General features: G+C 35.6%; 1 protein-coding gene across 4 annotated transcripts in view; it reads right to left on the bottom strand.

Moving 5' to 3' along the window:
* Positions 1 to 15,331, bottom strand: part of LOC149813265 (single-stranded DNA endonuclease family protein) — a 101,962-nt gene that overhangs the window by 53,375 nt on the left and 33,256 nt on the right. For all 4 annotated transcript variants that reach the window (XM_089991605.1, XM_089991604.1, XM_089991603.1 and 1 more), the window contains exon 8: positions 4,063 to 4,122. In XM_089991605.1, coding sequence (XP_089847731.1) covers positions 4,063 to 4,122 — 60 coding nt within the window. The remainder of the gene's footprint in view (positions 1 to 4,062; positions 4,123 to 15,331) is intronic.

Here is a 15,331-nt window from a genome sequence, read left to right on the forward strand (position 1 = left end):
TAGCTGGATTAGTGGATTCACTCTATGTTCATTGAGGGGTATTGGGTTTGATTCCTTACCTGGAGCTACCAAAAGGAATGAATGATGGACATGTGAAATTTGATTGACTTTTACTAATTTTGTGATTTTATATTAAGTTGGTAAGCCTATTGTTATTATGCTATTTGTTCTTTGAAAAATGAACACTTACATATGAAAAAAATGCCCATAGCCTTTGAAAAATGAAAAAAGAAAAAAGTGCCCAAAACTCGCCCGAGTCAACCCGAGTCAGACCGAGTCAAGGCCGAGTTTTCGCAGAATGAGTTTAGCTTGCCGAGTTGACTCGTTGGAGGGCCGAGCCGAGCCGAGTCACCGAGTTGACTCGGCGAGTTTTAAAACCATGGTTTTAATAACTCAAGATTGTCCATTACATAGAAATCGCTTCTTCTATGGCCTCGCCCAATTGGCTTCCTAGACTGCAGATCATTTATTAAACAATCATTAGATAAAAACAAGATTTTACATCCATGATCCGTAATTTGATAAATAGATAAAAAATTTAAATTTAATTTTGGTGCTACTCTAATATTTGGTATGTGAAAGGTTGGTTGTTTTTTAAAAACCTCAAAACTTTTGATTTTCAAAGATGTTTCATCGGCAATTGAAACATAAGAATTATTTAGGTTAGTATGACATTCGGATAATATGAACTCATTTAGAGTCGGATGAAAAGAGGCACTGGAGTCAAGGATCCAAGAAGTCTTACCAGGGTCACCACTTGTAGATACGGCCGCTCCCGAGAAGGAAGAAGCATGAGTTTTGAACATTGGTTGTAGTGTCACCATTAGTTGCGTCAAAGATAGTGAGCCGATGTATTTGGAGTCGTCTACATCATGTTTTTTAAAGGATGTTTCCACCAAAGCAACCATTTTATCATCTCTATGATCTTATTTCCTTCTTTGGGGACAAAATGGCTTGATGTGTCCCGATTCATAACAACGATAGCATATGACTTTGCCACCCATTTTGTATTCATGATCACTTCTTTTGTCGCTTCTTTCATAGTTATTTGAGTTTCTTCCATTCTCATTTTTCACAAAGTGAGGAGGTTTATAACTCCTAGTGTGATTATCGGGCTTTGACATAGCAAGCACGAATTCTTCATCTTTTGAAGTGGATGGCTTCTTCAATCTATTTTCTTCCATAGTTAACTCCTCAAGAGTTTCGACTATGGTTGGTACACACCTCTATAAAGGAGAGCCGACTTGTTCATTCAAATTTGAATCTAAGCTCGTTAATAAATTGGTTGAAATGCTCTACTTTAATTTGGTTTTCACGGAGTTTTATATCTTGGGGGAAATACCATTTTGGCTCAAGAATAGTCAATTCATCTCAAAGGAGAGAGAGTGCATTGTAATATTCCCTAATGCACATGTCTCCTTGAGTCATAGTCCTTACTTTGTTTTGAACATTACATATGTGAGCAATATCTTTAAGACTATACATGTATTTAAGATATTTTCACGCATTACTAAAGAAATCAAATTTCACTAAGCTAGAGCACTTGTAGATGTCCACACTATTGATGAGTCATCCAATTATCTTGGGATGACCCATCCTCCACTCTTTCCAATTCTTTTCATAATCGGAAACGACTTTAGACATTTCTTCTCCTTGAAGAGCAACTTCCTTTCCATTCTCAATTTTGGTAAGAATGAGTTTAGGCACTTTTTTGGTACCATCAACCAAACCCCATAGACCCTTTACCCATATTTTATGCTTCACTATGGATGCCCACATCACATAGTTTGTATCATTAAGGCATACAGGAATGGAGACGATTACTTCCCTTTCATTCTCTATTTCTTTACACTAAGGAGAAAGGAGAGAGAGAAAGAAAGGCAATACACAATTGATTGAGAGAGAGTGCGCTTTCCGATGCAACGATCCATGATTCGTTGTTTCACCAAGCTCACAATCCTCCTCTTGATACTATTGGAATAATACTTCAAGAGCACCAAAACTCTGATACCATGTAATGAAATGAATTAAATCCAAAATATGTCACTTACGGACTTGCAAGAAGACACTTCAATCAAGTATAACACTTGATTGAATAAGGCACACCACCCTCACAAGGGTCAAAATATTCTTGTAATAGCATAGGAAAAGCTCTTGAAAGAGTAAATAATACAAAGGCCTTGAGGGCCTATTTACAATACAAAGGACCGCAAGGGAGCAACTCAAAGTACCTGTTGGGTTGCTCCCAACGGTCACATTCAGTCCCAACAGCTAGTTGGAGCTGCCCCATCAATACAAAAAAGCTGAAAAAGTACAAAAATAAAAAAATAAAAAAATAAAAAATGAAATAGTGAAAAGACCGAAATACTCCTGATGGGTATTTTGGTTTACATGAGCATATATATACATATCTTAACAGGTCGTGTGCCGACGTGACTCAGGCGAGGGAGGTGGTGTCGCGTCGAGGGACTCGAGTGTTTTTAAAAAGAAAACCCCCTTGTGGGGGGTTTAAATCAGAGTTACTGAAAGCTTCTTAGATAGGTGGGAAGCTCGCTTCCCGGAAACTCGCTTCGGAAGCGTGATACTCCTCGCTTCTGAAACTTGATGAGAACCTCAATTCCCCCACGCTTCTCCTATGTTTTCCACACACTTCATTTATTCATCTTATATGTTCTCTTAACTTTTCATGTTTTTTATGTGTTTTCTCTCACTCTTCTCACTTACTTCCATGTGCTTTCTCTAAATTGGTAATCATCGTTTTTAGATTTTGTTAAAAATTTAATTCTTACACTAAAAAATCATGAAATTTAATATTAGTCACTTTTATTTTAGTTTTTATTTGTGTTTCATTATGATTCACATTCAATTATTATATACATATATATATAAATATTTTTATTCTTCGCTTCCCGCTTCCTATACATTTTAAAATGCATCGCTTCTCGCTTCCCGTATCGTTTCCCGCTTCCGCTTCCTAGTCTGGCAACCTTGGTTTAAATAAAACACGGGGGGGGGGGGGGTCTGCAACCCGGATACGGTTGGATCCAAAACATTTGTTTTTTAAAGACACGGGTATTAAATTTCTGGCCATGGAAAGCACTAAGTGCACCTCCAAAGAAGGGATCATCTTCCACATCTTTTAACCTAAGGGCCAAAACAAGTCAGTTCGGTGAAGGATTTTGAGGCATTCTAACTGAACATCCTCCCAAGTCATATGGTAAATATTTTAGAAGATACTCAGATGAGGTGGGCCGCGTCCTCCTCAGCACATGAACAAAGAATCAACTGGCGGGCACCTGGTCACTTTATATCATAGCTACAAATGCCGCTCGACAATGGAATATCTCGGAAGATTTTAAAAATTCCTGTCTTCATTGGGAAAATCTCAAAAAAAAATATGGTTTATCGATAGATAAATACATAATAAGAAAAAGTAAGGCTAAAATTTATAAGCAAATGCATAATATGTGATATGGGCAATATATTGCACCACTGAAATCATGAAACCAGCAAATAAATAGTCTCATTTCGCTCAGGAGAAGGAATGACAGTTCCTCTCCTCTCTATGTAAGAGGCATCATGCCCCTTAGCCTTCTGCATTCAAAATATGACGTATTCACCTGGAACTGTCCATGTAATCATCTTTTCATAATCAGCTTTTCTGAAATGTTGTGGCCCACGTAAGCAACACCTTTTCAATGTTTTTGAACGTTGAGTTTCATATGTTGGTATTTTACAAATGTGCCCTCTTAAATAAATGTACTGCCGTACTTGGCATTACAAAAAAAACACTATAATATCATGATATTATCACAGTATTTTCAAAATAAGAGAGATTTTGAAAATCTCGCAATATTATTAGGATTACTGTGGTTTGTAAATATAACGCCAGATTTTCAAATTCTCAGCAATGTTAATGACTGCTTTATACATGAGTAGACAACTACAATGACTAGATTCCTTCAATACTTGTGATAGTCCATCAAATACAAAAAAAAATGAAGCAGCATGGATATAGGATATACATCCATCAGCAGAAAAACAAATTGTAGTTTTTCTTACCTGGCCTATTCCATGAACTTTCTGAGAATAGTCGCCACCAAGAAGAAGAGCTAGAGTAATCTGGACTTTAAACAAATAGAATGCTAAATTAATTTTATGAAAAGCATGTGGTCAAACCCTTCAAAATGCATGAACAAAATTTGCAGTAATCTCAGAACTTTAAGAAATTTCCTAATCATGAAGACTAGCACAGCAGAAATATGCACGAATATGCTACAAAATTTTAACTTCAGTCATTGCAAGCATGTTGACACTCTAGTAGCACTCAACAGAAAAATATTTAGACATAATAGGAGAAGCCAAAGACCAAAGAACCATGGACGGGAAAAAAATGAAGGTATAGTAATTGTCCACCATCATTTCGAGTTTGCGTTCAAAGTGATTGATGATTCAACCACTTCGAGATGGGCGGGAAAACATAGTAATAGTGGATGGGATGCAGTAGTGTAACGACCCCAACTCATAAAAATGAAAAAGTGGAATTTAAAATTGTGCATTTAATAGAGACATGCATACAAAAAAACTCAGATAAATACTTAATAAGTTATTCATGCACGTGCATTGAATCCATGCATTTTACTATACTGCTTGATTTCTTGAATGTGATATGTCCTATTGCATAATAATTGTTCTCCATTGCATGAACGGTGAATTGAATAATGAATTTGTTGTAATTGCATCTTTCTAAAATGTTGCTTAAATCCTATTTATGACTTTTTTACTTATTTGATTTATTAGAGAATACAAGACTTGTATGCAGGATCTATCATTCTGACACCCTTACTTTTATGTTTTTTACAGCTTTTAAGACGTAGTGAGGAGACCTACTACTACGAAGAGCTACGAGGGTGTAAAACCTATAAATTTTGTATATTATTAATAAATAAATAATTCATCTTTATCTTCGAGTTAGAAATGTGTTGCTATCGTTTAAATCTCATTTATTGGCTTTAAATGCTCAATTACTCATTTTTGGCTAACAAAGGTAAAATTGGTATTTTTAAAACTATTTCAAATATTTAACAATCAATTATATTACTTCTGATCAAAAACATGTTTTTAAGAATTTTGTAAAATATTGGCGTGTTATTGAATTTTGGAATTTAGTAGATGAATTTAGCAAGTTAAAAATCTTAATTTTTAATCAAAGAACATTTTGGTTATTTTAATCAAAAGTACTACTTAAAATATTTAATCTATATTTTGTAGTAACCAAATTTGGTAAGATGGAGATGTTGGTGTATGCAGCGTTTTCTGCTCAGAAGATAATATTTATTGGTGGTTCACCCTATCTTTATGGATTTTGGGGGATTTCATATTTTTAGAGCTTTTGGCAATTTCGATTGTGCACCAAGTGTGAAGCATCGTAGGTTGAGCAGTCTTTGCGGATTTTGAAACCCCTCGATCTTTTGGGTTTCGATTTGTTGTTCTTCACATTATTAAAGTAAGTTTCCTTAACTGAACATGTAGAGAGCATGTTTAGGCACTAATTGTGTAAGCATGATGTTGTTGTGCTAAATACTTAACTGAATTGCAAATACAAGTTATGCGCACACACTGCACGTAGTTGTAGATATCTAGGGGTGCTATGGTTGCCTATATGTTTAACTGATTTGAGTGCAGGATATACTAAAAATGTGATACTTACGCTAAGTATCAAAACAACTATAAGTCAATGTGCATTAAATGCAATGCAATGCAAAATACAAATCGGGTGAATGCTCGTGGTGCAAATACATCACCCACACCCAATAAATTTATTTTTATTGTATACAACACTTTCTTGTTCAGACACCACTTAGTTGTAGATATCTAGGACTGTTGTGATTATAGTTCGGAGATCATGCTGAGCATGATTTGAATGTATAGGAATAGAAGTGATTTCTTTGTCGTAGTTCGGAGATCATGATCATCATGATTTTAGATAGCAGAATATGGAGTGTGTTTGTTGCAGGTACATGTTTGAGCATGCATTTGTGTGAATGAATGTTGCATAAATTGATGTATTTAACATTACAATATTGAATGCTAGTATGAAATAATAATTGTGTAATCATACACGAAAGCATGAGCGATAGAATCATATTCATGATAGGATTATGCAAATATCGTTATGCATGGACTAATATGTCTCGTGCTCTCATGAACGAACTATATATACATAATATATATATATTATGTGTGAGACACATTATGCATGAAATGTTTGCTTTGCATATTAATTCATGTGGTGAAACAATGCATATATGACTTGAATCCTATGTGTATATCTCGAATTATGTAGGAGTTACGCATGTTGAGGTTTAGTTGCTTCGTATTATGAAATGTATATGATCACGTATACTTGCATAGAACTTATATTGTTTAGGCATGCTTCGAAGCTCAATTTACGAAATGCAATGTTCCTTATGGTGATGATATGATCTGTAAGATAATATGTTTCTGTATGATATTCACTATAGTTGATGAAACCTTATTGGTTAAATATGTGATTTTATAATTTAAGTGTCATATGAAGTGATATATGACGTGATTGTTAAATTGTATCTCATATATATATATATATATATATATATATATATATATATATATATATATATATGTGTGTGTGTGTGTGTGTGTGTATTTATCTACTTATATATACATAATACCCACTAGGGGTATAATGGTCATTTTACCCATTCACGCATATTCAATTTTGAATATGCTCTTTTTCTTTTTCTTTATTTTTATTTTTCTTTTCTTTTCTTTTCTTTTCTTTTGATGTTAGAGGGGCCCACACCATATAGGTGTTGGACCCTCCAACGGTAATGTGACCATTGGAGGGGCTCCAACGTCTATATGGAGCCCCTCCTTAGGTTCCAAATGGTCTATAAATAATGGGGGCATCTCCCTTGTAAATCAATCCTTTTGTAAGAGGTTCTTTCATTCTTCAATAAAGTGATTTATTATTTTTTCATGCCTTTGTGCATGTATGCTCCTTTGTGAGTGTTTATCTTGCCTTTGTGCACATATCGATCCATTGTAAATCTAGTGCCTTTGTGCACATAGCGCTATTGTTGAAGATATTTTTACATGGTATCAGATAGTTTGTGTATTGTGTCATCACAGTGGTCGGCTCGAAAGTCGTGCCCACAATTCATTCTTGTGTTTTGGCGTGGGGAGCTTGTGCAATCCACATTTAGTAAAGACATGCTACATCAAGTAAGCATAAAAGAAGACCCTTTGTGGTAAGTGTTCCATTTGATTAAGGCTCTTTTTGTCTCTAATAAAAAGCTTCTCAATGTCTAAAAAAGACTCATTTTATCCCTTGGTTTCAAACTTAATGGGTGAAATTATCATGTTTGGGCCGGTAATATGGAAGCTCACATCAAGGGTAAGGGACTTTGGGATTACATCCAATGTACGATTCCAAAACCCGAGCCTAAAATTACTATAGTGAAAAAAAAGAGAAAATAAAGGTCCATGATGGATAAGAGAGAGCAAAAGCATTTAAAGAATATAACAAAAAGCAAGAAGAACGTGAGATGAAAAATTACAAAATAATATCATGGATCTTCTTTTCGATTGAGACTAGGATCAATGCAAATATTTTAAAGTTCAAAAAAGTGTCTCAAATACGGGAATATCTTGAGAGGATGTATACCTCAAGAGACTTGTCCCACAAATATTATCTTCAAAAAGGGCTTTGACCCTTCAACAAGGTGAATTATCTATTAGAGAATATTTCGCCGAATTGCCTTCTATTTGGGATAAGCTTGCAATGTTTGAACCAAAGTAAAGTGGATAAGCCATTGAGCTTCGAGACAAACAATTGGAAGAGGATCGGTTCTTTAACTTTTTGAATGGGCTCAAACCCGAATTCGAACAAATAAGATCTTCTCTTCTATCTTCTTTTACTTCTCCACCTCTTGAAGATGTTCTCACTAAGCTAAGTGGAGAAGAAACTCGTATGGGAATGAGTAAAATCATTCTGAGTGTTCTTGTTACACCTTCAAACAAAGATGAAGATGAAGGAGCCTATGTCGTTTTTAGATCGGGGAATAACTTGAAAACATACAAACGCCCTCATTTTAAAAATCAAAATCAATGAGCAAAAGAAAATGGTGGCCAAAATGGAAAGTACCAAGGAAGAGATTATAGCAAAATTATATGTCATTTTTGTAAAGAACCGGGACACATTAAACGGGTATGTCCAAAATAGAAGAAGATGGTGGCCATGTCATGAGGGTCCATCTACTTCCATTAATGCAGCTTTATCCCTAAGTCAAATTATGGAAGCTCTTCAACCTCTTCTAAAGGGATCCATTTTTTGGGCCGCCATATCAACATTTTCTCCTCCCGATAAGACTTCTTGGCTTTTACATTTGAGTGTCTCCTTTCATATGACTCTAAATAATTTTTCAATTTCTGAATATACAAAAAACTCATCTTTTTTTGTTTCAACCGCGGATGGAGCTTCTCTTGAAATCAAAGGGATTGGATGTAATATCACGTATTTTCATACTTAGTCATCTTTCTGGTTTTCCAAAAATTTGGCTAAGTTTGAGAGAAAAATCGTTTGGGGCTCAGTTTTAGGCTGATGTCGTTGAGTCTGGGCTTGGCCCAGGTCCCATCGACAATGTCGTAACGAGCCAATTGAGGCATAAGAAAGAGTTATAAATTCGACCTTTAAATTCAAGCGAAATTCAAGTCATTTTTGGGTAAAGTTCAAAATTTGATAGTAGTGTAATATGTCACTGGATGCGTCTTGGAATTCTGAGCGCAATGATATTTTATTTTCCTCGATTCGGGCTACTATTGGTCCAAAAATCGCATTTTTCTAAAAATTAAGCAGTTTATCGAAAAGGATCCGGAGTTGGATCAGGTTGAATCCAATGCATATGATCTAAATCATTATGGATTTGGATCTTATTTAAGATCTACTTAAATCTGGCTTTAATCCAGATCTTGATCCATTTTCGTTTTGGGTATGGGTTTGAATTTTGGATCTAGATCAAAATCCAAGCCTAATGTTTTTTTAGCTTTAAATTCAATAAAAAAAAAGCTTTAATTTGAAGTTTAATAAGGTTAGAAAGTCTTTTGGGTTAATTTGGTTATTTTTGGAAGCTTTTAGATAATTTTAATTAATTTATATTTATTAATTAATTAATTAAATAATTTTTATTAATTTTGAAAATTGAGTTTAGGGCTGAGTAGGACTTCTTAAAAGAGTCCTTATTCTTACCTAAGAGAGAGATTTAGGAAAACTTTTAAAAATACCAAACTTGGAAAAAAGTCAACAAGCGTTTTTAAAAAATTGGAAACAAGGGAGAGAGAGTTCCAAAATTTTGGAAACTCTCCTTCTTCAGCCCTTTTAGAAAGGGCTGGAGAAGGAGGAGGGCATAACCCCCCTCTTGGCTTACTTAAACAAAGAAAAGAAGAAATAAAGAAAGAGGAAAAACGGAAAGAGAATATATTTACAGAAAGCAGGAGCCTTGGCGTCAACGCGACGGCGTAATTTAAATGCATAATTGGAAGTGCATAATTGAAAATTGCAGAAAGCGGGAAGCCCTGGCATCATACGATGCGACGGCGAATGGTAAATTACACGAGCCTTGGCGATATAAGACGCGACAGCTATATCCAGACGATATACACCAAGATCGGTATCCAACGATAGTTACGAAGCGAGCGAGTAAACATCGAAGTGTCCTAGAGGGCTCAACCAGAAACTAGGGTGAAATACTATTTTTAAGAACGCATATACTGCGTATTCAAACATATATATCTAACGATAGTTACGAGGCGAGCACATGAACACCGAAGTGTCCTAGAAGGCTCAACCAAGAACTAGGATCAGATACTATTTTAGAAACTATATGCTATATACAAATAAGCAAATACTTGAGAGAGATGGATCAACGAAGCGAACTTACTTCAAATCGCACAAGAAACGGCTCTGAAATGCTCCAACTGCTTCGAACTGAGCTCGAACCTTCCTTCGAGAGGTCAGACTAGGTCAGATGAGGTCGACCTAGTTGAGAAAAAAGGAAGAGTAAGTCAAGCTGCTCAACCTAAGTGGTTTGAACCAAACTAGGTTTGGTCCAAGTCAACTGGGTTCAGCAGATTCAAACTTAGCCCAAGCAGGCTGGGTCTGGGTTCAGAAAATCAAATCAAAGTTTGGGACCAAAAAGGACTTTGACTTTGACTTCAAACCCAACTAGGTTCAAGTCAAGTCAACTAGGTTTGGACCAGGTCAGGTAAGCTAGGACCAGGTCAGGCATGCTAGGACCAGATCAGGCAGGCTCAGGCTAGGTCAGGCAGGTTCAAACCCACTCAGGCAGGCTAGGCTAGGTAGGGGAGGTTTATGGGAGAGAAAGAGGAGGCAAAGGGGGGTTGGTGATTTTTTCTAAAGGGGGGCAAGGTTATTTATAGCCAAGCTTGCTTAGCCCCTAAGCAAGCCCTTCTTCTTCTGGATTTTTCTAGAAAAAACTAGAAAAATCCAGAGGCTTCTTTCCCCTTCTTGCCCTTTCTTTATGAGAAATTTTAAGAGGTTCCTTCTGGGTGTGGAGCCCACATGGAAATTCCATGGGATATTTTTTGAGTCCCACCAGATATTTTCTGAGGAATATTTTTGTGGGTCCCACCAACATTTTCGTGAGTCTTGCAAAAATTTCGGGTTTTCGACGATTTTTTTCTGAAAATTCTGAGTACGCCATTCTCTTCGTATTGACGTAACTAAGAAAGTTGGCTCGTGGAAATCTCTTGATTTCGTTCAGGTAAGAAGTTATGACTTCCAGAGTGTTTGAGCATATATTTGTGAAGCGACGAATATCTTAAGTATAACTGGTTCGTACAATTTGATTCATTTCGCATTTGGAGTATAGATGCTATTTTCACCTAGAAATGCCTCGTGAATTTTATTCAGAAGTTGTTTGAAAATTGTGGGTCTTACACTAACAACCAATGAAAATATTCATGCAAGGTATACTTGAATTTTCCATGTGTATAGGGTTGCATACTATGCATATTTGAATATAAACATGCAAGTGTAGTATATGTAAAAACCTCAATTTTCGTCATATTTCTGAACGGGGAAATGCATGTAGATGCTTATTGGCTTTTCAAGTCCACATACTTAACCATATCTGATCAAAAAACGGGCCTGTACATGCATGCTGAAAAATTTTTTTTCTGAACATGAAGGTATTCTTATGTTTTGAAAATATATATATATATAGGAAAATTTTTGTTGGGTTCCATGTAGGCTGACTGTCAGGGCAGCCGCACCTGGCCTGACGTGCCAGGTATGGCTGGGGTCTGGTTGGGCTGACCCAAACCCAGCAGGGTGCTGGCTGGGAACCTGGCAGGTGGCTCGGCTGGGCATGCCAGGCCGTGCCGGGCCCTGTCCAGCCTGCGGTTGGACTAGTGCAGGCCTGGCAGCTCCCTACAAGGCCGTGCCAGGTCTGCATCAGACCAGAACGAACCCCCCAGTCGGCTGGGTACTGTGGGGTCTTCTCAAAAAAAAGAAAAGAAAAAGAAAAGAAAAGGTGGAACCGTGCATATACAGTATGTGTGCACTTGAAAAGAGTAGGATATTGGGTGTGTATATGTTTCATCCAAATGAAAGTATGCACAGTTATATATATACACACTTAGGCAAACATGTGTTCCCGTGGAATTTAATGAGAATTATGTATATGCAAAATTTAATGAGAACATGCATTGATATGTATATGTGAATTTATTGATATCATGAATATGCACACTTGATGGAAATATGCATTTACGTGAGCACGCACACTCAAAGGAAACATGTATTGGCGTGAATAGGTGTACGCAATGAAAGTATGTGTGTGACATGATTATGCATATAAATTGAATAAAGACATGTTTATGAATATTTTTGTTTCATACACATAGTAAAGGTTAGCATATATGAATGTGCATTTGGAAGATGTGATTTGCATCATATATGGCATATGGTTATGGTTTTTGCATATGGCGCATTGATATTCTGAATGAATCATCGCAGGCCTAGAGAGCCTCGAGCATTAGTTTACTTTCTTTATTTACTTTTAAATGCATTGCAGAAATTCTATTTATTATTATGGCATTGTATTGCATTGTTCTATGTATTTCTACGGGTGGAAGTCCCTTGATGGCTCTCGCAAAGGTAGATGTGAGGTTTTGCCTTTGTTATTGTATGCTAAATTGCAAAACTTAATATTTGGATTTTAATAAAAAATAATGAATAAGAACAGTATAATATACATTCTGAGATCTCTCATCGTTAGAATGGAAATCTTAGAGTTTCGGTTTTGGGGGACCACGAGGATACAAAAACTTCGTGTGCACTATTGTTACTCCTGAACCCGATATTGAGGTTCTTTCTCCTGGCTACGATTTTAGGGAGTTTTTGTCACTTTGCCTTGAGTGGTGTGTAGACGCAGCTATTGTTTTGGTATATTAAAAAAAATGGTACTTATGGATAGATGGTCCCTAGTGTCCCCGACATTAGATAGGTAGTCGAATGTTCTGAAGGTTGTTTCCCTCGAGGGTTAAGTTTGGAACCTAGTAATAAAATATAAATTGTGTGTTAAGCTATCTTGAAAACCTAACTTGACATCGGAGATTTTACCAGTTTGGTATATCTGCAGGCAACGATAATTAAAAAGAGGAACTTAAATTGTGCGCATTTAATAGGGACAAACATATGAAAAAAAATCTAATAAGAGATAATAATTCACTCATGCATTGCACTGAAGCTATGCATATTCCTGATATGTAGTAGATCATGCATATTTACATGTTCATTTAACTGTTAAATGTTGATGAATACATAATGGTGTTCCCTAATACATTTTAAATGAATTATATTGCTTAATTTATGATCTCTGTTATTTATTAAATGTTCATCCATGCTTAATAATTGTTCTCTATTACATGAATGCTTAATTGAATTATAAATTTGTCATAAATGTATCCCTCTAAATTATTGCATGAATTCATATCTATATTCTTTATACTCATTTGATTCATTAGAAGGATTTGTACGCAGAATTCATCGGATTTCTAACACCTCTACTTTTATGATTTCCGCAGCCACAGGGTATCAGTTAAGCGACTCGTTTCTGGGAGAGCTACGAATGTCACACTTTTGCTAGACAGTTTTCATAGAGGACAGTGTGGCTCAGTTTTTCTTTCTTTATTTTTATGTCATTTAAACAACTATGATATATCTCTTGCAATTACCGATTTAAACACTCTTTCTTTTATAATTAATAATGTAAGATCCCTTGTGGTTGATTGGTTATGGGAGTGAAACTGTAAAGGTCCCGGGTCTCTGAGAATGTTTCCGCAATGGTTTTAAAAAAAATCCGCATTTTTTAAGGGTTATGAGTTGGGGTCGTTATATTAAAAATTTTGAAAATCAAGATTTTTCTATTCCCAAAATCAGATTTATGTCAAAATTAAATTTAAATTTGCTTTCAGTTTGTCAACTCTCGGACCATGTATGTGATATTAAATTCTCATCTAATAAATGTTGGATAAAGGATCATCGGTCCGAGAAGTTGATTGGGAAAGGCTCTAGGAAGGAACAACTATACTATGTGGAATTTCTTCAAATTCCGAATAACTCTTTTTGTAATGTTGTCCAACATAAAGATATAAATGCCCAACACAAGAGACGGGCATCCCAATGTCATCAAGCTTTCTTATTTACATTTTGTTAAAGATCTTTGTAAAAATGACTTCACTTGTAATTATTGTATTCTTGGAAAAATGAGAAGCTTGTGTTTTGAACAAAGATCTATGTTTTCAACAAAACCATTTGAACATGTTCATTCGGATGTATAGGGACCGACACCCGTTATATCAAAAAGAGGGTTTGCAAATTATGTTATTTTTGTTGATGATTACTCTAGATATTGTTTAATTTACTTTCTTAAACATAAACATGAGGTTTTTACATCATTTAAGGCATATCACATGATTAAGAATCAATTCAATAGAAATTTAAAGATTCTTAGGACAAACTTCGAAAGTGAGTATCTCTCTAATGAATTCAAAAATTATCTTGAAAATTATGGAATTGTTCATCAAAAGTCTTGTCCTAAAACACTTCAATAAAATGGTTTAGCAGAAAGAAAACATAGGCACATTATTGAAATCACTAGAACATTATTTATTTCTCAAAACATTCTAAAAAGATTTTGGGTCGAGGCAGATCTTGCATTCGTTTATCTTATAAATCGTCTTCCATCAAAAAACTTAAATAAAATCTCTCCTTTTGAAATTTTATCAAAAGGAACCCGACTACAATAGGTTGAGAGTTTTTGGATGCAAATGTTTTGTTCTTACGGATAAAAATGACAAACTCTCACAAAAAGTCATTTCTTATGCATTTCTTAGATATTCGACTGACGGATAATAGATTATGTGGAAAAGAAGGAGCATGAAGAACATTTGACAATTGAAGAGTAGGAGAAATAGACATGTTTCCCTGTCGTACAATTAGGGAAGAACTCCCATCAGCAAGAACTACGCCTTTATGATCAGGTACAGGTTTTAAACTTTAAAAGTTACACGAATTTCCATGCAAGTGTCTAGATGCTCCTGAATCAATGATCCACCTACCACCTTGGAATAGGCCATCACCTGCCGAGTACGCAACATTGGCCTCAGGAGAATTCAAAGTAGATAGGCGTAATGCTAGAAGCTCATCATATTCAGACCAGCTAAGAGTAACAATATCATTGGAATAATCTGCATCTGGTTTAGCCACTCTAGCCAAGAGATTAGCGAATACTTTATAATCTGACGACCTATCTGCTTTCTGCTCCCTTTTTTGTGAATCAGCCATTACCACGACTATTTAATATAAACAATCTTACACAACGACCAGATATGAGCAAACCAAAATAGTAGTATGCAGGTTCACAAAAACAAAAAATTTATTATTCACCACACTCGGATCTGTGATCAGATCTCCAAAAAAAATGCATATCCACGACAATTTGCTATAAATATTTCTTCAAGACAACCAGTTTTGAACGACCCAAACCAAAATTATGCATGTCCTCGACTAAAATATGTATTTAATCTCTTACCCACTTCACAACTTCAACACAAAACTCATACCTGTATCCGCGACCATTTGATTTTGACCTACGCTAATCAGATTTCCACTGATTTTCTCATGTAAAATCTGATTTCAAATTTGGATTTTCAACGCTTGACAGATCCCTGCAACTTCTGTCAGATCTGACTCCAGATCTGTGTC

This window comes from Nuphar pumila, chromosome 16 (genome assembly GCF_984573655.1).
Source record: "Nuphar pumila chromosome 16, dmNupPumi1.hap1.1, whole genome shotgun sequence".
Classification (NCBI taxonomy): domain Eukaryota; kingdom Viridiplantae; phylum Streptophyta; class Magnoliopsida; order Nymphaeales; family Nymphaeaceae; genus Nuphar; species Nuphar pumila.